Source organism: Vulpes vulpes, chromosome 5 (genome assembly GCF_048418805.1).
Source record: "Vulpes vulpes isolate BD-2025 chromosome 5, VulVul3, whole genome shotgun sequence".
Taxonomy (NCBI): Eukaryota; Metazoa; Chordata; class Mammalia; order Carnivora; family Canidae; genus Vulpes; species Vulpes vulpes.
In genome coordinates this window covers 138,978,938-138,999,474 of record NC_132784.1, presented here as the reverse complement: position 1 = coordinate 138,999,474, position 20,537 = coordinate 138,978,938, and the positions used below count along the sequence as shown (strand labels likewise).

General features: G+C 45.1%; 1 protein-coding gene across 1 annotated transcript in view; it reads left to right on the top strand.

Annotated features, from left to right (window-relative positions):
- SPMIP7 (sperm microtubule inner protein 7) overlaps window positions 1–20,537 on the top strand; it is a 59,832-nt gene that overhangs the window by 24,964 nt on the left and 14,331 nt on the right. Inside the window, exons 3-7 of the mRNA XM_026006641.2 lie at window positions 4,350–4,426; window positions 9,259–9,397; window positions 10,918–10,985; window positions 15,851–15,892; window positions 20,337–20,444. Of these exons, the coding sequence (XP_025862426.2) occupies window positions 4,350–4,426; window positions 9,259–9,397; window positions 10,918–10,985; window positions 15,851–15,892; window positions 20,337–20,444 (434 nt within the window). The remainder of the gene's footprint in view (window positions 1–4,349; window positions 4,427–9,258; window positions 9,398–10,917; window positions 10,986–15,850; window positions 15,893–20,336; window positions 20,445–20,537) is intronic.

Here is a 20,537-nt window from a genome sequence, read left to right as displayed (position 1 = left end):
GAATGTCTAGGACAATTTTCCGATTTTAAATTCACCTGATTAGCAACTTTAAATCCATCTGCAATCCAAATTACGTTTCTCTGTGCAAGCTGACATGCAGTTTCCACGGATTAGGACCTGGAAGAATCTGGGGGCCTGATTATATTGAACATATTAAAAGATTACGTAACCAAATTTGCAAGAAGAGAAAAATAAAGGAAGTAAATTTACAATGAACATGCACTACAAGAAATCTTGTCTATTTAAGATTATTTTTCCTTTTAATTTCTTTAAAGTATACATAACTGTTTAAAACGGGAGTCTAATATTGTTCTCTGAAGTGTATTATGAATGTAGATATAGTATATGTGACAACTAATAGAATAAGGAATGGTGAGGTGTGGTAAATGGACTCGTGGTTGTGACATTTGTACATTTTATGTGAATTGGTACAATATCAACTCCCAAGTGACTGTGGAAAGTTAAAGACATCTAATTTAATCTCTAAAACACAGAAATGTACTATAATGGGGTATCATTAAAGAGCCGCCCAATGACAGAAATTGGAATTCTAAAAGACCCCACTCATTTCAATAATATAAGGAAGGAAGAAAAAGGGAACAGAGGAACAGAAACATTGGGACAAATAGACAACTATTATGAAATGGTACATCTAATCCTAATATATCAATTGTTAGATTAAATGCTAATATCCTGAACATTTCAGCTGAAAGGCAGAGATTATCAGGGTGGATAACAAAGCAAGATACAACTATATGTGATTGACAAGAGGTACACTTTCAATATGAAGATAGAAATAGGCTGAAAGTAAATGAACAGAAAGCATATCAATACAAATGATATATTGATCATAATCATATGCTGGAGCATAAAACAAGTCTTCATATCTTTAAATGTATTGGAATAATTCTATTTGTGTTCTTAAACCACCACAGAGTTAAATTAAAAATAAATAACCATGAGATATTTAGAAAGACATCAAATGCTTTTAAATTAAAAATCATTCTTCTAAATAATCCATAAGGTCAATGAAGAAATCATAAGAAAACAGAAAATGTTTTAAGTTGAACAATGATGAAAATATAAGCTATCAAATCTTGTATAATGCAGTTAAAAGTCTGCTGAAAAGAAAAAAAATAGCCTTTTATGCTTATATTATGAAACAAGGAAGTTCTGAAAATTCAAGATTAATGATTAAGGAACCAGAAGAATGTTAAAACAAAAAAAGAGAGCAGATTAAAAAGATAAGAGTGGAAATCAATGAAAAGAGAAAATATACGTTAAGAGAGAAAACTTAAAGCTAAAAGCTGTTTCTTTGAAAAGATCAATGAAAGTGATAGCTATTTTATTAGTATGATCAAGAAAAAGAGAGAGAACACATATTACCAACATTGGAAATGAAAAAGTTTATTACTGCTGATTCGCAAAGCAAAATAAGAAAATATTATGAACTACCGTATGCCAGTTCATTTGGTGTCTTAGATTAAACGAAGAAATCCCTTTAGAAATACAACTTACTAAAATCGTTACTAAATGAAATAGAACACATGAGTGCCCCCAATGTATTAAATAAATTTAATTTTTCTGATCAAAAAGCTGCCTGCAGTGAAACACTAGGATCAGATGATTTCACTGCTGAATTTTGTCAAACATTCTCAGAAGAAATCACATCAATCTAAGTTATTTCAGAAAATAGAAGAAAGAACACTTTCCAGCTAGTTTTAGAAGTCCAGCGTAACCTAATGTTCCCAAACCACAGACATTACAAAAAAGGAGGAAATTACAGAAATTATATTCTTCATGTACAGAGACACAAAAATGATTACAAAGTGTTAGCAAATCAAAATGAGTAATTTATAAGGATAATATATTATGATCAAGTGAAGTTTATCCCAGGCGTGAAAATATGCCCTTAACATTAAAAAATCAATCCATATAATTCATTCTACTGGTGACCATCAGTGTGTTCTCCAGAGTTAAGAGTCTGTTTCTTGGTTTGTTTCTCTCTTTTTTCCCCCTTTGCTTGTTTGGTTTTTTTCCTAAATTCCACATAGGAGTGATAGCATACGGCTGGTATCTGTACAGAATTAGGGGAAAATGTAAGGCCTGCTGTAACTTTGCTAGGAGACATAAACGCTGTCCCTCGACAGCTTTTAGGACAATTTTATAAAACACCGTGGTAGTGTCCTCCAGAGTGCAAGTGGAGAAAACTCTGAGAGGAAAAATGAAGAGCAAGGAAGCTGCATCCCAAGGATCACAGTAGTTTAAAATGGAAGAAACTTGCCTCTCTTCTCTGGTGTAGGAATATCAGAGGGTGCCCCCTCCATCTTGGGGATAATCTCCAATGGGCCCAAATAGCACAGGAATTAGCTTCCCCCAAATCCCTGCCTATGAATTATTACACAGCATTTGACCATGTTCCAGAACAACTACCTGGAAACTGTTTTTTGGTGAGTGAAGGAGCAAATCCTATGGATACTGGACACACTGTGCTTCAGGACGACCTTGCCCATCCTAGGCTTGATGCGAGTACTTCTGGAACGATGGGACTTGGTCTGAGATCTTCCAGTGCAGCCTCTATAGTGGCTAAAGATAGAAACCCAGGGCAGCGGGCAACTGTGTGGAAGGAGACCGCGCATTTGGCTTTCTGGCGTGGAAGTGGCAACTACCTGCATGTACAACTTGCCCATTGTACTTTGGGTGGTGATCAACAATGGAATTTACCAAAATTTCAATGCAAACACTTGGAATGAGATGTTAAAATCTGAAGATGCTGCTCCGGTGGCCCCTCCAGTCAGTCTTCTTCCAAACTCACATTATGAGCAGGGTATGACTGCATTTGGAGGCAAAGAGTAGTTCTACAAAACCAGAAAAACTCCAAAAATCACTGAGGCAGAGTTTGGCAGACACAACTAAACCCTCTCTTACCAATATCTGACTAAACCACGAGCCATATGGAAGGCCCCGGATTTTTTCACTGGCTGATTTGCTCTGATACATAAGTAAAGATGCCACGGAGTGGTCTTGAAGAGTGTCCTCTTTCTTGTAAGGTGGAATTTCATTTTTCACAGCAAAATTACTAAGATGTCAAAATTATTGTACCAATAAAAAATTTTAGAAAACAATTCTAAGTGAAAAAAAATGTATGATTCATCCTACTAGCAGAATATTACATGATTTCACTAGATGTAGCCTTGGTGAAATTAAAAAATACATGACATGCAAGTTTAAACAGACACTAGAAACGGGAAGAAGGAAGTGTGGTGAACAGGAAAGTGGATAAGGCCAGAAGGGGAATTTAAGTATGGAGAGATGCAAAAGTTAGGACACGTGGAGAACAGAATGAGGAAGCCTAGTATTTGCTTAATGGGATCTTCGTAAGAAGAAAATAAAGTGAATCCACTGACAATAAAGAGACAAAAATGGAGACTCGTCTAAACTGGTGAGAGTCATGCATTCTCAGATTAGAGAAGCACAGGAAGGCTTAAGCCAGATGAAAGAGATATGTCTTCTCCTGAACAAATTTCCTCCATAGGAAAACCAAGACAAATATCCTAAATACTACGAGTGGGTGGGGGTGGGCGGACACAGAATACCTGCAGCCAGTCATACTCCATGCACTTGGAGAACAGTCCAGAAGTCGATGAGATGTATTTAGGCTACTAAACAATCATAACCATTAAACTGGAATTCTAAATTCAAACAGAATGGTATAGAAAAGTGAGAATGGGTTAGTTAAAATGCTGAGTTAGAAGAAGTTCATACCCTTGAAAAAATTACCAAAAGTAGAACTTCAGCCAAAGAGAATGGAAGCAGCAGAAAAAAACAAATAGGATCCAAGAAGCAAAAGCAGGCAGAGAACCACGGATAAAATATTGTGGAGACTTTAAATAAGTAATCCTTAAAGATAGTAATGATAAACGTTATAATAATAAGTAATTTTAATGAAATAAGATGAAAGACAGGAAGAGGGAAATAGTGCCGCACTAATGTCCTATCATTAGAAGACAAGACAGACGAGACTTTTTAAGATGTTTGAATTACATGGTGCTGAAAATATCATTTGGCAACATTTAAAATTCAAGAGCTTTCTCCTAAAGAAGTGACTTTCCCATGAACTTGAACACACATTTTGTAAATTTTAACTTAGTCACTGGGAGATTATACAAGGAAGGCAAATTTCCCAGGCGATTGAGGGAAGTGGGCAGTGTTAAACCTGGCCCACCCTCCACCCTCCGGGTAAGCAGAGGGGAGGGGGCAAGCATGGTGCGTAGAAAACAGGGAGGGAGCACTTCCCCCGTATATGTGATTCCTGTGATCCCCTTTAACTTATTATTCACACCTTCTAGGAGGATGGAGAACCGCTTCCACAACCAAACAGGAAATACACTGCAAAGGACTCATTTTACAAGTCCTCAACACAAAAGTAAGCATTTTTCCCAGTAGAATTTTGATTTAAAAATGTATTTCTGGGGATCCCTGGGTGGCGCAGCGGTTTGGCGCCTGCCTTTGCCCCAGGGCGCGATCCTGGAGACCCGGGATCGAATCCCACGTCAGGCTCCCGGTGCATGGAGCCTGCTTCTCCCTCTGCCTGTGTCTCTGCCTGTGTCTCTGGCTCTGTCTCTCCTTCTATCTCTCAAGAATAAATAAATAAAATCTTAAAAAAAAAAAAATGTATTTCTGGGGGCACCTGGAGGGCTCAGTAGGGTAAGCAGCTGAAGGTGACTTACTTTGGCTCAGGTCACGGGTCACGATCTCGGGTCCTGGGCTGGAGCCCCGCCTCAGGCTCTGTGCTCAGTGGGGAGTCTCCTTGAGACTTTCCCTGTCCTCCCTTTTCTCCCTCTGCCCCTCCTCCCTCAAATAAACAAATCAAGCTTTTTAAAAGATACTAAAAATTGGAAAAATGAATTGTTTCTATGTCTCCTTTCATGACACAACCTCTTTGTGTCCACCATGGCCCAGATTCGGTGAGTAATGCAGAGAACATCAGACGCAGATACTCACATTGACGGCTAAAATGAGGAGGTCAAGGAGAGTCTTTTTTTTTTAATTTTTATTTATTTATGATAGTCACAGAGAGAGAGAGAGAGGCAGAGACACAGGTGGAGGGAGAAGCAGGCTCCATGCAGGGAGCCCGACATGGGACTCAATCCCGGGTCTCTAGGATCGCGCCCCGGGCCAAAGGCAGGCGCTAAACCCCTGCACCACCCAGGGATGCCCAGTCAAGGAGAGTCTTAAAGAAAAACTGTGTTTAATAGAAGAATAATTCCAAAGCAAAAAGGAAACGGTGAGAGAGGGGAGGAGGTCAGAGCGCAGCAGCACAGAAAACAAAAGCAGGAGGGCCTGAAGGAGGCGGTTTACTGGGAGCACGGCCGCTTGCAGCGCTTTCTGGGTGTCTGTGCCCTGGGCCATGAGCGTCACCCAGGACTACGGTGGACGAGGATGTCCCTGCCCCAAGAGCTCTCATTCTAGAGGGAGGTGGGCCGCAAGCGCACGCTGGACTTGAACACAGCTCCCATCTCAGATGAGCCTGGCAGCTGAAGGGAGCAGCTGGAACAGGATGAGAGCATCCGGGGCGCCTGGGCAGGGCCGGGAGGCATCCTTAGGGGAGGAGGCCTGGGCCCTCCGCCAGGGTCGGGCGCTGAGAGGGCTCGGAAGGCGTCCCCGAAGGAGCGATCCGTGGATCTCTGCGGTGGCCCTTCTCCAGGTGGAGGGGACGCGGAGGGCCCGGAAGGCTGGGGGGGGGGGGGCGCCCGGGCCGAGGAAGAACAAGGCCCGGGGCCTGGAGCAGGGTGGGACCAGCCGCAGTTAGGGGGAGAAGCGGGGGAAGGCAAGGAGGGCCTGGAGCCCGTGGCCGCAGCCCCGGGAGCAGCTGGAGCCGCGGGGCCTCCCTGGAGGGACGTGAGGGCAGGACAGACGGGCAGCGCGGGTGCCGGCGAGGGAGGAGGGTGCCCTCGGGAGGGTCGGCCCTGCGGCTTCGGGCTGCACCTGCACCTGCACCTGGGCCGAAGCAGCACGGTTTCCAGGTGGAGGGGATGGGCCTGGAGGAGACGGATCAAGAACAACGGGGCTCCAGGTCGAACAGCAGCGCGGACCGAGGTCGCCGGGTGGGCAGGCGACACAGCTGCGGCGGGGCCCGGGGCCCAGAGAGAGACGCCAGGGCTCGGTGCCAGACGGGCCGGATAAGGGGATGCTACACCTGCTGGTGGCCTCGGCCCTGGGCCAGGGGGCTGTGGGCCAGGGACTGTGGGCCAGGGGGCCGTGGCCGAGCTACCGGAGGGAAGTGTGGGGCTCTGGGCTTAGGGACGCGCGTTGGCGGGCTCAGTTAGGGTGCTGGAGGGGCGCGCGGAGCTGCCAAGGGCCGAGGGCCACGAGCCCGGGAGCAGATGAGTGCAGTGGCCCGGGGAGGCTTTGAAGGCAGCAGAGCAACAGAGAGTGGGGAGGCAGGTGCAGAGGGGTGGCTGCCCCGAGGCCGGGGAGCCGGCCAACTGGGCGGATGCCCCAGAGTGCTGGGTCCCCCCCAAGTCCTTCCCTCCGGGGCGCTGGACCCAGCAGGTGAGCCTCAGCCACCAGCTTCCCGGGCCGCTTGCATGTCAACGGCACACACCCCCCCAGGCTTCAGGAGGTGTCCTCAGGAATAGGGAGTTTCCCAGGAGAAGGGAGGAAGGAAAGGAAAGGAAAGGGAAGGGAAGGAAAGGGAAGGGAAGGGAAGGGAAGGGAAGGGAAGGGAAGGGAAGGAAAGGGAAGGAAGGAGAAAGAAACATGGTATGGATCTGGGTTTCAGAATCTTAGAACAAGTTGAGTAAAGAGCTCTGAAGAAAGCATTCCCAGTCTGGGGGCCACTGGTGAGACCCCGGATTCTCAGCTTTCTCATGTTAAACATGAAGGATTTTAAGGAAATGGCCTCTAATTTCCTCTCTGGCATTATTATTATTATTATTATTATTATTATTATTATTATTATTATTCACGAGAGACACAGAGAGGCCGAGACACAGGCAGAGGGAGCAGCAGGCTCCATGCAGGGAGCTCGAGGCAGGACTCGATCCCAGGACCCCAGGGTCACGCCCTGAGCCAAAGGCAGAGGCTCAACTGCTGAGCCCCCAGGCGCCCTCTCTCTGGCTTTTCATTTCATTTTCTTTTTTTTTAAAGGTTTATTTTTATTTTTAAAAAATTTTTATTTATTTATGATAGTCACACAGAATGAGAGAGAGGCAGAGACACAGGCAGAGGGAGAAGCAGGCTCCATGCACCGGGAGCCCAACGTGGGATTTGATCCCGGGTCTCCAGGATCGCGCCCTGGGCCAAAGGCAGGCACTAAACCGCTGCGCCACCCAGGGATCCCCTTTTCATTTCATTTTCTATCATATTCACATTTTAGCGTCTCTCAGAAAAAACTCCGCAGTCCTCTTAGTTACTAATTTGGCTGAACTCATGATGCTTTGCTCATGAACCTAGGAATTTCTGAGAAAACAAAGTATGACATCACATTATTCGATAGTCTCTTTAAAAAGTATCCTATAAAAGTTTTCTTAGGAAAAACAAACCTGTATAACCTGGATGGAAAATTCTATAAGATATTCGTGGAATGCATCAGAGGCTCAGAGATGCATCTTGCAAGATTTAATTCAGCTCACAGAACCATTCAGATATTATATCCAAAAAATGCGCCATTTAAGCTTTTCCCACAATTAAAACTATTTCATAAGACTTAGCCTTTCTTTAGGCCACGGTCGTTTCAGGGTGAGTGAGTTGAAAGCATATGCGCACCAGTGACCACCGGTGTGGAGCCATCGCTGTGCTATTTAGGTTCACAAATATTAATTTAATGAATCCTCGTATCATTTAATGCGGTACATATAATTTTTATGTTGTTCCTTATCCACCCTTTCATCCCAAGCCCTTAGCACAGTACTTGAAACATAATAATCTCTGAATAAGAATTAGTCGAGGGAATGAGGATCACTGGTGAGTCAGTGTTTGCAAACTGACTACGAGAAGGAGAAGGCTCGTTGATGGCTGGAGCCTTCGGCTGGGCGCGCTGGGGCTGCCAGAGCTCCGGCCATCCGTCCGTCTGTCCCTCCGGTGCGGCCCCTGGAACGAGAGCCCTTTGTTTCCTTCGGGATTCGATGGGAGGCAGTCGACGCAGCTGCATGTGTCCTGCGTCTCTGCGTGTCCGAAACCACAGAACTTCCGCGCCTGGAATCCAAGGTGGAACCGTTAGCTAAAGCCTGTGCGCCCGGCGCTCCTCCACCCGCGTGGCCGGCCTCCTGGCACCACGCTGCAGGCCCTGTGACTCGGGATCGCGGGGGGCAGCGGGAGCGTGGCCCACTCTTGCGGGCGGAGCCCCCGACCTGCGTCCTGACTCCCGCCACCAGGAGCCACCGCCTGTTTACCTGTAAGTCGATGGCCTCCTGCCCTGCTGCCGGTCGGGGCAGTGTCTGTGCGCCACCTGGGAGATGCGGATAATTAAAGGCACCGGTTTCCTGCCGCCGCGCGGCCCGTGACCACAGCTCACGCCTGAAACCTCGCGCCGGCCGTGGCAGTGCCGGAGCCCAGCTGGCTTCAGGGCCCGAGCTTCCCGGGCGGGGATCCGCGCCCTCCACGAGGCTGGGGCGCAGCTCGCCCTCGAGGAGCCCCACGCACTTCGTTCCAGCTGCTGGGCTCGTGAAGTGTTTCCTTTTTCTTTCTTTTTTTTTTTTTTTTATTATAGACTTTATTTACTTATTTGAAAGAGAGGAGGAGGGGCAAAGGGAGAGAGAGAAGCAGGCTCCTCGATGAGCAGGGAGCCCACGCAGGGCTCGATCCCAGGGCCTGAGATCATGACCTGAGCCGAAATCAAGAGTCGGATGCTTAACCGACTGGGCCCCACGCGCCCTTCGTGGCGTTTCTCTAAGGCCAGCTGAGGCGTGTCTGCTGTGTGTGTGTCTCTCTTGTAGGGCTCACCTGTTTGGGTCACCTACTTAGGAGAATCCACCTTTTGATTAACTCATATTCAACCAATCGGGAACCTTAACTATGTAGGCACAACCCTTGGCCGTGTAAAGTTGCCGACAAAGCATCGTGGGAGGGACATCTTGTCATTCTCATCTGCTCTCCCACAGCGGAGGGGAGGGGCTTGTGTCTGATATGTAAGCAGGGGGCAGGAATCGTGGGGGACACCTCAAAATCTGCCCAACACGCTGCAGGACACTGCTGGGGCTCATGCCATCCGAATATGCATTTTTCATAAAATGTCCTTAATTGATCATTTCACAGAGCATATGAAGTTGTTCCTTGGGACAAGATGCTACCACCAAAACCCGATCCAGAAGAAACAACGGTGGAAAAAGCTGCTGACCTGGTTTCACAGTGTTTTACACTGAAAAGATATGAAGCGGCCCCAGCAATAACCCAGGTCGGTGAGTAGGGACCTCAGTCGTGTGTGCATAATAATGCCTTTACCAAAATTTATATATATAGGTGCATTTCTGCAACCATGCATTTATTTCTAAGCTGAAGGCCAAAACCCAAATACTCATTTTATCCTAAGAATTGTGGAAAGAACAAGGAGACGTATATATTTATGGACTGGAAGTGCAATAACCATAAAGTCATCAGTGACCTCAAATAGTTCAATATTACCTACACTGGACTTCTTAAAAATTTCATTTAAAGACTGCCTCCATCTCAAAAATCAAAAATGCACAAGGAGGAGTAAATAATGACTAAGGCATGGAAAAGCAGTTATGATTCCACCAGAGAACCTGTGTCCAGAACAGTTCTTGAAGTTGAACCTTGAACTAACCCCTGTGCTCTGAGACAGAATGGGGAAGCCCGTGAGTCACGGCGCTCTTACTGTCTAGCAAAACAAAGCCGGGGTGATTGTCTCCAGAGATGTCTGGTTTCATTTATATTATATTATAGTATAGTATAGTATAGTATAGTATAGTATAGTACATTTTTTTTTCTTTAGAAAAAGAGCGCAGGGAGGGACAGCGGGAGGGAGAGAATCTCAGCCATGGTCCACATTCAGCACGGAGCCCAAGGCGGAGCTTCATCTCATGACCCTGAGATCCTGACCTGACCAGAAATCAAGAGTTGGACATTTAACTGACTGAGCCCCCCAGGCGCCCCTCAGTTTCCATTTCTGAACGTCAAGAACTCAGCACACAGATTCCCACACTATCCACACTACAGCCAGGGAACTTTTCCTGAATCGTGAATCACTTCCTATCGCTCCGCTGATTAAATCCGTCACTTTCTGTAAAGTGAAACCAGTGCTCTAGGCCGAGCCTCTGTGAAATCCGCGCTCTTCCTCGCACCACGTCTTTTGCAGACAGTGTCCCACTGCCTTCAGGGTTTCGTTTTCTCCAGGTCAAGTCCTGTGACTCTTTCAGGTCTTCTCTCTGACCTCCCTCCTGCCCCCCCGACCCTGGACTAGATGGCCCTGCTCTGCGCTTGCAGTGCACCTCTGACCTGCATTGAATCTCTCATCCTTTTGCTCTGTTCCTCATCCCTCAGAGGCCTGACAAGCCCCAGGACCATCTCTCACGATGAAGCTCTCTACCGTGTTCGACACATGGCGTTAAAGAGGAGAGTAATTATGTATATGAACACTGTGGGCCAAAGCGGATCTAATGAGCATAGTCTCTGGCACGAAAACCCAAATCAGACCTTTTGCAGGGCCTCAAACCAAAGGAGGTGAATGAGGAGGGAAAACAAATGGGATCCACGGGTCTGAGAGCAAAGCAGAGAGCACGGGGGGTCCTGGAGCAAACCCCTGAGTTTCTAGGGGTGCCTGGGGAGTGCCTTCCGTTGGGAGACTGAGGCTTGCCTTTCACGCGGTGCGGATGGTTAAGGCCACCGGAGCTTATAGACAAAAAATGACAATAACTTGTTCATTAAATATGTCATTCATTTTGATGCCGATTTTAGATGGTTGGTGGACTCTGGGACAGATTTCAAACAAGGTCGTTCTTGGCACCGGTCAAGCCAGTTACCTTGTAAGTTTTATCTCCTTGTGTTCTCATCACTAAATTTTTTACTCTCACAGATTCGTCATTAATATGTCTGGTGCTCTAGTCCATGGCTTAGAGAGGAGCTAAGGGGCATATCCTCTGGAGAACATTCCAGAGACCTCAGGTTTCCATCCCCATGATGGGAAAGAGAACCCAAGTCCCCTTCAGTTGTTCAGTGTTGCCCGCTTTCTCTTGTTTTCTCTTAACCTTCCTTACAATTTAAACTGTGAATGGGGCACCTGGGTGGCTCAGTTGGTTGAGTATCCAACTCTTGATTTTGGCTCAGGTCATGATGTCAGAGTCCTGAGATCGAGCCCCACATCAGGCTCCGTGCTGAGTGTGGAGCCTGCTTTAGATTTTCTTTCTCTCTCTGCCCCTCTGCCCTCATACACATGCTCTCTCTCTTAAAAAAACAAACAAAGACACTTTTTTTTTTACTGCGTTTGTGAGATTTATGCATGTTGGCATTTAGATCTTTAGGTGCTCACTTTTTCCTTGCTGGGTAGTTTTGTGTTGTATGGATATACCACAATTTATTTCTCCATTCTCGTAATTTAATTATTTTACTGATTTTATTGCAGTTGGAAACAATGTTTCCATTTCTTCATGTACCCAAGCACAAAACTGTTTCTAGATTTTACATATACATATTTATGTCTACAAGTGCTACATCAAGAGGTGTGCATTTCTTTATATTCTAGGTATTGGCACATTCTTCTCCAGATGAGTCGTACGCATAAACTAAACCATTAGCAATGCTTGACTTCCCGTTACTGTGCATTGTGGCTGGAGTTTGGAATTTCAAATCTTAAAAAAATTCTAATCTTATGAGTATGAAATTGTATTTTATTATCATTTTCACTTACACTTACCTGATAGACAATAATCATTTTTTTGTAGGTCATGACTTACTTGGGTGTTCACATCTGTAACTTACCTGTTCACATATTTTTCCCCCTTTGCAGTTGGGTTCCTTAACTTTAACATATTAATTGTATAAATTTTTGTGTTTACCATTCTGAAAAAAAATTATTGGTAATATGCAACATAGTATCTCCTTTTACTCTGGGACTTTTCTGTTTTATACTGCTCTTTGCTGAACTAAAGTTTTGAATTCATCAATATTTTCTTCCATGTTTGATGATTTTTATGGAGCTTTTAAAAAATATTTTTATTTATTCATGAGAGAGAGAGAGAGAGGCAGAGACACAGGCAGAGGGAGAAGCAGGCTCCATGCAGGGATCCTGATGTGGGACTCAATTCCAGGACCCCCGGATCATGCCCTGAGCTGAAGGCAGACACTCAACTGCTGAGCCACCCAGGTGTCCCATTATAGAGTTTTTTGGCAGATCTTTCCCTACCCAGAAGCAATATATTATTCTTCTTTACTTTTTTTCTAAAAATCAGTTTGCTTTCCACATTTATCTCTTTAAACCACTTGGAATCAACTCTGGCTTAGAATGTGAATGGGGGGATCCACTTGTCCACATGATGGAATATAATTACCCTAGTACAGTTTAATGAGTAGATTCTACTGAGTAGTTTATTTATTTATTTATTTATTTTTATTTATAATAGTCAGAGAGAGAGAGAGAGAGAGACAGACAGACAGACAGACAGACAGAGGCACAGGCAGAAGGAGAAGCAGGCTCCATGCACCGGGAACCCGATGTGGGATTCGATCCCGGGTCTCCAGGATCGCGCCCTGGGTCAAAGGCAGGCGCCAAACCGCTGCGCCACCCAGGGATCCCTACTGAGTAGTTTAATGAGTGAAGTGTGGCCACTTGATTGCAACCATTGGTGGTGAGTCACAACCACCATTTTGTGAAATTAAATAGAATAGAAAATATAAGAATGAATCACATGGAACTCTAAACAGATATGTGTATTTTGCAAAAAATACTGCAGATATTTATAAGGAATTGTGTGAAGCAGACAGATAATGCATAAGAGAAACTCATGTCCACAGTGTGATTATTCTCTTTTCTTTCCTAGAGATTCAATCATCACCTCAATAGGAAGGTTAATATTGTAAATTAAATTTTATATTTACCTAATCCACAACTAATTGCTAAATCCAGGAGATTTTTCACTGTAGTGAGCTAAAAATTAATGAGAGTACTTAATATATTTCAAATATGGAAAAATAATATCAAAGACAACATTTTTCAAATCTGTGTAGCACTTCAATAAAACCAGCATATTGCCCTTTAGAAATTAATTTTTATATCAGTAAAGAAAAAAGAATAATGAAGTGAAAATATGCAAAATCATAATCACATTTAACTCCTGTGTCTAATATTGTAAATTGTGAAACTACTGAGAAGAATGTTGTCTTGTTAGCAAACTCAGATTTTATCAAGCCATATTCTAAAAGTAGTGTGTAAACTTTATGACCAAGATTAGCTAAAATACGTTCTGCCAAATGTGTAAAACAGCCAAATATAAAAAAAATAGATTCTAGTGTTAAATGGTAATAATTTTGTTAAAAGATTAAGACATTTGCGAAATATAAGATTCATAAACAAAACAAGCTTGATAAAGATGTAAATCATCAGCGTCACCTCTTAACATTTTGTGAGGACTAATGAAAACACTTTATTAGTATCTTTTTATTCATATATCATGTGATGAAATAACAAATAGTTCACCCAAATGATAAAATTTATATCCCAGTTTATATGAATCCATTGCCTTTTTAATTTTTAATTTTTTAAAAAGATTTTATTTATTCATGAGAGACACAGGCAGAGGGAGAAGCAGGCTCCCTGTGGGGAGCCCGATGTGGGACTTGATCCCGGGACCTCGGGATTATGACCTGAGCTAAAGGCAGATGCTCAACCACTGAGCCATCCAGGTGCCCCAATTTTTAAATTTAAATTTTTTTTTTTTTTTTTTTAAGAGAGGGAAGGGGGGAAAGGGGCAGAGGCAGGGAGAGGAAGAATCTCAAGTGGGCTCCACGCCCAGCACAGAGCCCAGTGTGGGGCTCGATCTCACAACCCTGAGATCATGACCTGAGCTGGAATCAAGAGTCGGACACTTAACTGACTGAGCCACCCAGGCATTCCTGGTGCATTTTTTACATAGGAAATCATTGGATGAATGACAAAGCTACACGTCTCAGTCAGTATCGCCACATCTCTGAACTTTAGAGAGTGCTGCTCGCTCTGCAGCCTTCCCCTAACACGTGTTGCTCCCAGGAGCCCACACTAAAACCTGTATTAGAATATTTGTGCAGCTGTACACATAATGCCAAAACCAAGAAACAACCAGGATGCCTTTCTACGGGCCAGGGAGAAGGACGCACTGGACAGACATACCAGAGTGCCCCAGCGTAGTGGCAAACTACGCAGCAATGAAAGAACCAAATGCAACACGCAGCAGTGTGTGTGAATCTTAAGTGCATTTTGCTCAGGGAAAGCAGCCAGACCTAAAAGGTCACTTACTGTATGACTCCATTTATATGACATTTAGAAAAGGCAAAACCACAGGGTGGGAACAGAACAGTGGCAGCCAGCAGCTGGGAAGGGAGAGGGGGATGAATGCAGAGGGCCTATAAAGGGAACATTTGGGGCAATAAACTGTTCTGTATGCTTCTGTGGTGGTGGCCTCATGACTCTGTATTTGTAATAGAACCGTACACCACAGAGAACACACTTTACTGAATGCAAAGTAAAATAAACACATACAGACATACACAAATACGCATGTCCATCCATCCCGCCACAGGTTGGGGGAATCCAGGGTGGAATGCAGATGGTTACAAAAGAATCGAAGTTACAAATAAACGACATAACTACACTTAAGTGGATGGTCCCAAATAACTCTGGACCTTAATAAGTTTGGAAACAGTATTTTGACTGAGTAACATAAGGCCAAAAGCATGGCATATAAGGGCGATGCTCTAGTGCACGTGTCTCCACAGGGAAATGGGTTGGTGGTTCTGACACTTCTTACGTGTACAGATTTGAACAAAATGCAATGTTTGGTCAATCCTGGGAAGCAGGTTTCATATTATCAGGAGGAAATACAAATAAGTAAGGGAGAAAGGCTAAGAGTGAACGCTCTGGTGCTGGATTTAATCAGGAGGGAGGTATCCTGGGAACTCAGGTTGACTTTAGTATATACACAGACAGCAGGAACAGGAATATACCCCAACATGTGGCATGTACAGGTTCCTATGCATCTGTGCATCCCTAGCTCCGTCTGCTCAGAGGACCCCGGAGCGGGGACACCTCAGTGGCCACAAGCACCTCTAGCACCCACATACTGGCTTTTAGTCACCATTCTCCAATAAAAGAAATTTTGAGACTCCTAGAGAAATGGCCAATTCTGGGGCTGGAGCAGGGAAAATACAAAATAAACCCAGAGCTCCTTGGGATGCTGTAAATAACCGTGATCTCCTGTAAATCACTGACCTTCATGCCGGGAGCTTCGTCTCTACCCTGGAGGGTTGCACTGGACTGTCAGTAAGATCCACTCACCGGGCAAACTGCGTGTATCTAAGAAAATTGGAGGTTCGCCTTCACCCCATACGGGCCACCCGGGGCCCAGGGAAGCATCCAGCAAAAGCGAGGCCAGAGGGACGGGCTCTAGAACAGGGCTTCGGAGAGCAAAGCGGGACGCGGGCGTCTGCAGGAGCTGGACCCCATTTGTCCCGTTTTTGATTTTCACCTAAAACTACACCTTTAAATCACCTCTGTTTAAAATTACAAACTCTTAGAGGTGAATTCCCATGAGGTCTCTCTGAAGACTTTGCTCTTCTTTTAATAAGAGAAATACTATGATGATTTGGTGCTTATTAAATTAATGTCAGTAACTCCATTGTCCATATTTTCTCCTTTTCTAAGCGTGAGTCCAAGTTCCAGAAGCAAATACATTCCTCTGTATACGTAAGTGAGAGTGTTTCTTAATGTCTCAAAAATTACTAGATTTACATCTAAATTGTAGAGGCTTTCAGCTCACTCATGTTTGTAATTCACTGTTTAAGACAACTTATCCTTTCGAACAGGTTTCTGACGTTTTGCCGGCACAGAGCCTGCTCAATGTCAGGACTTCCATCACAGATCCGTTAACGATTCTGATAAAAGAAAGAAAGGGGGAGTGGTATTTTTCTGTTTCCCCAAATTGGTTATTTTATGAAGTGAAATACCCTGGGTGCTACTAATATTGGGTGTTGTCAACCAGAAAGACTCTGATACGCGGTGCGGAAGGTGTGACGTGCTCGCTAACGCAGGAGGACAGGCAATGTCTCATCTTCCTTTCCTAAATTTAAACTTGGCTTTCCCGAGTCTGCAGAGATGCGCCCCGCCCCCCGTGGGGGGGCCTCGCGTGGACTGAAGTCCACTGGGGCTGCTCTGCCAAAATGCCACGGGCCGCGTCGCTTCTAAACAGCAGACAGCTATTTCTAACAGTTCTGGATCCTGGGAGCCCAAGATCTGGGTGCCAGCATGTGGGGACAGGACTCCCTTGAGGCCCAGACTTTGCAGTGTGTCCTCACGGGGTGGCAGGGCAAGAGAGCTCCGGGGACCCCTCTTAGAAAACCCTCTAATCCTGCTCCGGAGGGCGCCCTGCCCTGACCTGAGCTCCCCCCACTCCCTCCACCTGCTACGCCCTCCCCTCAGGCATTAGAATGTCAACATAGGCACATGGGAGGAGCATAAAGACTCAGATCACAGTACCTAGGACAGAGGAAATCCGAGAAAGTGGGTCTTTCATCTTCGCCCTCCCCTCCCCCATTACTGCTCAATAGTGGGGTTGACCAGTCTTTCCAACCCGTGGCCCCAGAAGTGCTGCGAGGACACGGTGACAGCACACAGCCTTGTGTCAGGGCCCTGAAGGCACCTGCTGGCTGCCCCAGATTCCTGAGCTCCGGGTTCCCGACCCCAACAGGCACCCTACAGGCTCCGGCAGGTGCTGGCCTCTGGCCGGCCCCGGGTCTCCCCGTCCTCAGTGAAGGCGCCAACCCAGGGCTGCAGAGACAGCCCGGCTCCGTGCAAACACACGACCCCCTGCTACTCCCACCCCGGCCCATGCTTGGGATCATCGGGGCCTGGCAACCGTTGCACTGAAAATGGGAACATCTCTTTCCTCTCTTTCTTTTTTTCTTTCAAATGATTTTATTTACTTATTTGAGAAAGAGAAAGAGCAGGAGAGGGAGGAGGGTCAGAAGGAGAAGCAGACTCCCCGCTGAGCAGGGAGCTGGGCACGGGGCTCTATCCTGGGACTCCAGGATCATGACCTGAGCTGCTGTCAGAGGCCCAACCTGCTGAGCCACCCAGGTGCCCCTGCATTTATTTTTTTTAAAAGCAAGATGGTTTCTCATCATGGTTATTATTAATTTATTTTTTATTTTTTAATAATAAATTTATTTTTTATTGGTGCTCAATTTGCCAACATACAGAATAACACCCAGTGCTCATCCTGTCAAGTGCCCCCCTCAGTGCCCGCCACCCACTCACCCACACCCCCCGCCCTCCTCCCCTTCCACCACCCCCAGTTCGTTTCCCAGAGTTAGGAGTCTTCATGTTCTGTCTCCCTTTCTGATATTTCCCACACATTTCTTCTCCCTTCCCTTCTATTCCCTTTCACTATTATTTATATTCCCCAAATGAGTGAGAAGCAAAAATACACTGTTTGTCCTTCTCCGATTGACTGACTTCACTCAGCATCATACCCTCCAGTTCCATCCACGTCGAAGCACATGGTGGGTATTTGTCGTTTCTAATGGCTGAGGAATATCCCATTGTATACATAGACCACATCTTCTTTATCCATCATCTGTCGATGGACACCGAGGCTCCTTCCACAGTTTGGCTATTGTGGCCATTGCTGCTAGAAACATCGGGGTGCAGGTGTCCCGGCGTTTCATTGCATCTGTATCTTTGGGGTAAATCCCCAGCAGTGCAATTGCTGGGTCGTAGGGCAGGTCTATTTTTAATTCTTTGAGGAACCTCCACACAGTTTTTCAAAGTGGCTGCACCAGGTCACATTCCCACCAACAGTGCAGGAAGGTTCCCCTTTCTCCACATCCTCTCCAACATTTGTGGTTTCCTGCCTTGTTAATTTTCCCCATTCTCACTAGTGTGAGGTGGGATCTCATTGTGGTTTTGATTTGTATTTCCCTGATGGCAAGTGATGTGGAGCATTTTCTCATGTGCTTGTTGGCCATGTCCATGTCTTCCTCTGTGAGATTTCTCATGTCTTTTGCCCATTTCATCATTAGATTGTTTGTTTCTGTGCTGTTGAGTTTACTAAGTTCTTTATAGATCTTGGAAACTAGCCCTTTATCTGATACGTCATTTGCAAATATCCTCTCCCATTCTGTAGGTTGTCTTTTGGTTTTGTCGACTGTATCCTTTGCTGTGCAAAAGCTTCTTATCTTGATGAAGTCCCAATAGTTCATTTTTGCTTTTGTTTCTTTTGCCTTCATGGATGAATCTTGCAAGAAGTTACTGTGGCCGAGTTCAAAAAGGGTGTTGCCTGTGTTCTCCTCTAGGATTTTTTTTTTTAATTTTTATTTATTTATGATAGGCACACAGTGAGAGAGAGAGAGGCAGAGACACAGGCAGAGGGAGAAGCAGGCTCCATGCACCGGGAGCCCGACGTGGGATTCGATCCCGGATCTCCAGGATCGCGCCCTGGGCCAAAGGCAGGCGCCAAACCGCTGCGCCACCCAGGGATCCCTCTCCTCTAGGATTTTGATGGAATCTTGTCTCACATTTAGATCTTTCATCCATTTTGAGTTTATCTTTGTGTCTGGTGCAAGAGAGTGGTCCAGTTTCATTCTTCTGCATGTGGATGTCCAATGTTCCCAGCACCATTTATTGAAGAGACTGTCTTTCTCCCAGTGGATAGTCTTTCCTCCTTTATTGAATATTAGTTGACCATAGAGTTCAGTGTCCACTTCTGGGTTCTCTATTCTGTTCCATTGATCTCTGTGTCTGTTTTTGTGCCAGTACCACACTGTCTTGATGTCCACAGCTTTGTAGTACAACCTGAAATCTGGCATTGTGATGCCCCCAGCTATGGTTTTCTTTTTTAAAATTCCCCTGGCTATTCGGGGTCTTTTCTGATTCCACACAAATCTTAAAATAATTTGTTCCAACTCTCTGAAGAAAGTCCATGGCATTTTGATAGGGATTGCATTAAACGTGTAAATTGCCCTGGGTAACATTGACATTTTCACAATATTAATTCTGCCAATCCATGAGCATGGAATATTTTTCCATCTTTGTGTCTTCCTCAATTTCTTTCAGAAGTGTTCTATAGTTCTTAGGGTATAGATCCTTCACTTCTTTGGTTAGGTTTATTCCTAGGTATCTTATGCTTTGGGGTGCAATTGTAAATGGGATTGACTCCTTAATTTCTCTTTCTTCAGTCTCATTGTTAGTGTATAGAAATGCCACTGACTTCTGGGCATTGACTTTGTATCCTGCCACACTGCCAAATTGCTGTATGAGTTCTAGCAATTTTGGGGTGGAGGCTTCTGGGTTTTCTATGTAGAGTATCATGTCATCGGCGAAGAGGGAGAGTTTGACTTCTTCTTTACCAATTTGATGCCTTTTACTTCTTTTTGTTGTCTGATTGCTGAGGCGAGGACTTCCAGAACTATGTTGAACAGCAGTGGTGAGAGTGGACATCCCTGTCTTGTTCCTGATCTTAGGGGAAAGGCTCCCAGTGCCTCTCCATTGAGAATGATATTTGCTGTGGGCTTCTCGTAGATGGCTTTGAAGATGTTGAGGAAAGTTCCCTCTATCCCTACACTCTGAAGAGTTTTGATCAGGAATGGATGCTGTATTTTGTCAAATGCTTTCTCTGCATCTAATGAGAGGATCATATGGTTCTTGGTTTTTCTCTTGCTGATGTGATGAATCACATTGATTGTTTTACGAGTGTTGAACCAGCCTTGTGTCCCGGTAATAAATCCTACTTGGTCATGGTGAATAATTTTATTTTGTTTTTTCAGTTTTTGATCTATGTTAGCAAATAAGATTTCTTTTGGCTGTCAGGACACTGTTGATCTCTTCTTCTGTTCTTCTTTTTTTTTTTAATTTATTTTTTATTGGTGTTCAATTTGCCAACATACAGAATAACACCCAGTGCTCGTCCCATCAAGTGCCCCCCTCAGTGCCCATCACCCAGTCACCCTCACCCCCCGCCCTCCTCCCCTTCCACCACCCCTAGTTCGTTTCCCAGAGTTAGGAGTTTCTCATGTTCTCCCTTTCTGATATCTCCCACTCATTTTTTCTCCTTTCCCCTTTATTCCCTTTCACTATTTTTCTTCTGTTTCCCTTATAAAGAAACCCACGTTTTCTTTCCTTTTCCCACCAACAGTGGTTACGTGCAGTCCACAAGTGCCGATGACGTCGACAACCCCTTTGGAGACATCACATCCATCGCCAAGCCTCGGAGCTCTAAAATTCTCTATGCAAACACAAGTCGGTGAGTCCCACTCATAATTATTCCCCTTAGGGTTACCATTAAGGATGGAACATGGTGATGGGCTTTATCTTAAATGGGAAATAAAAGATGGTC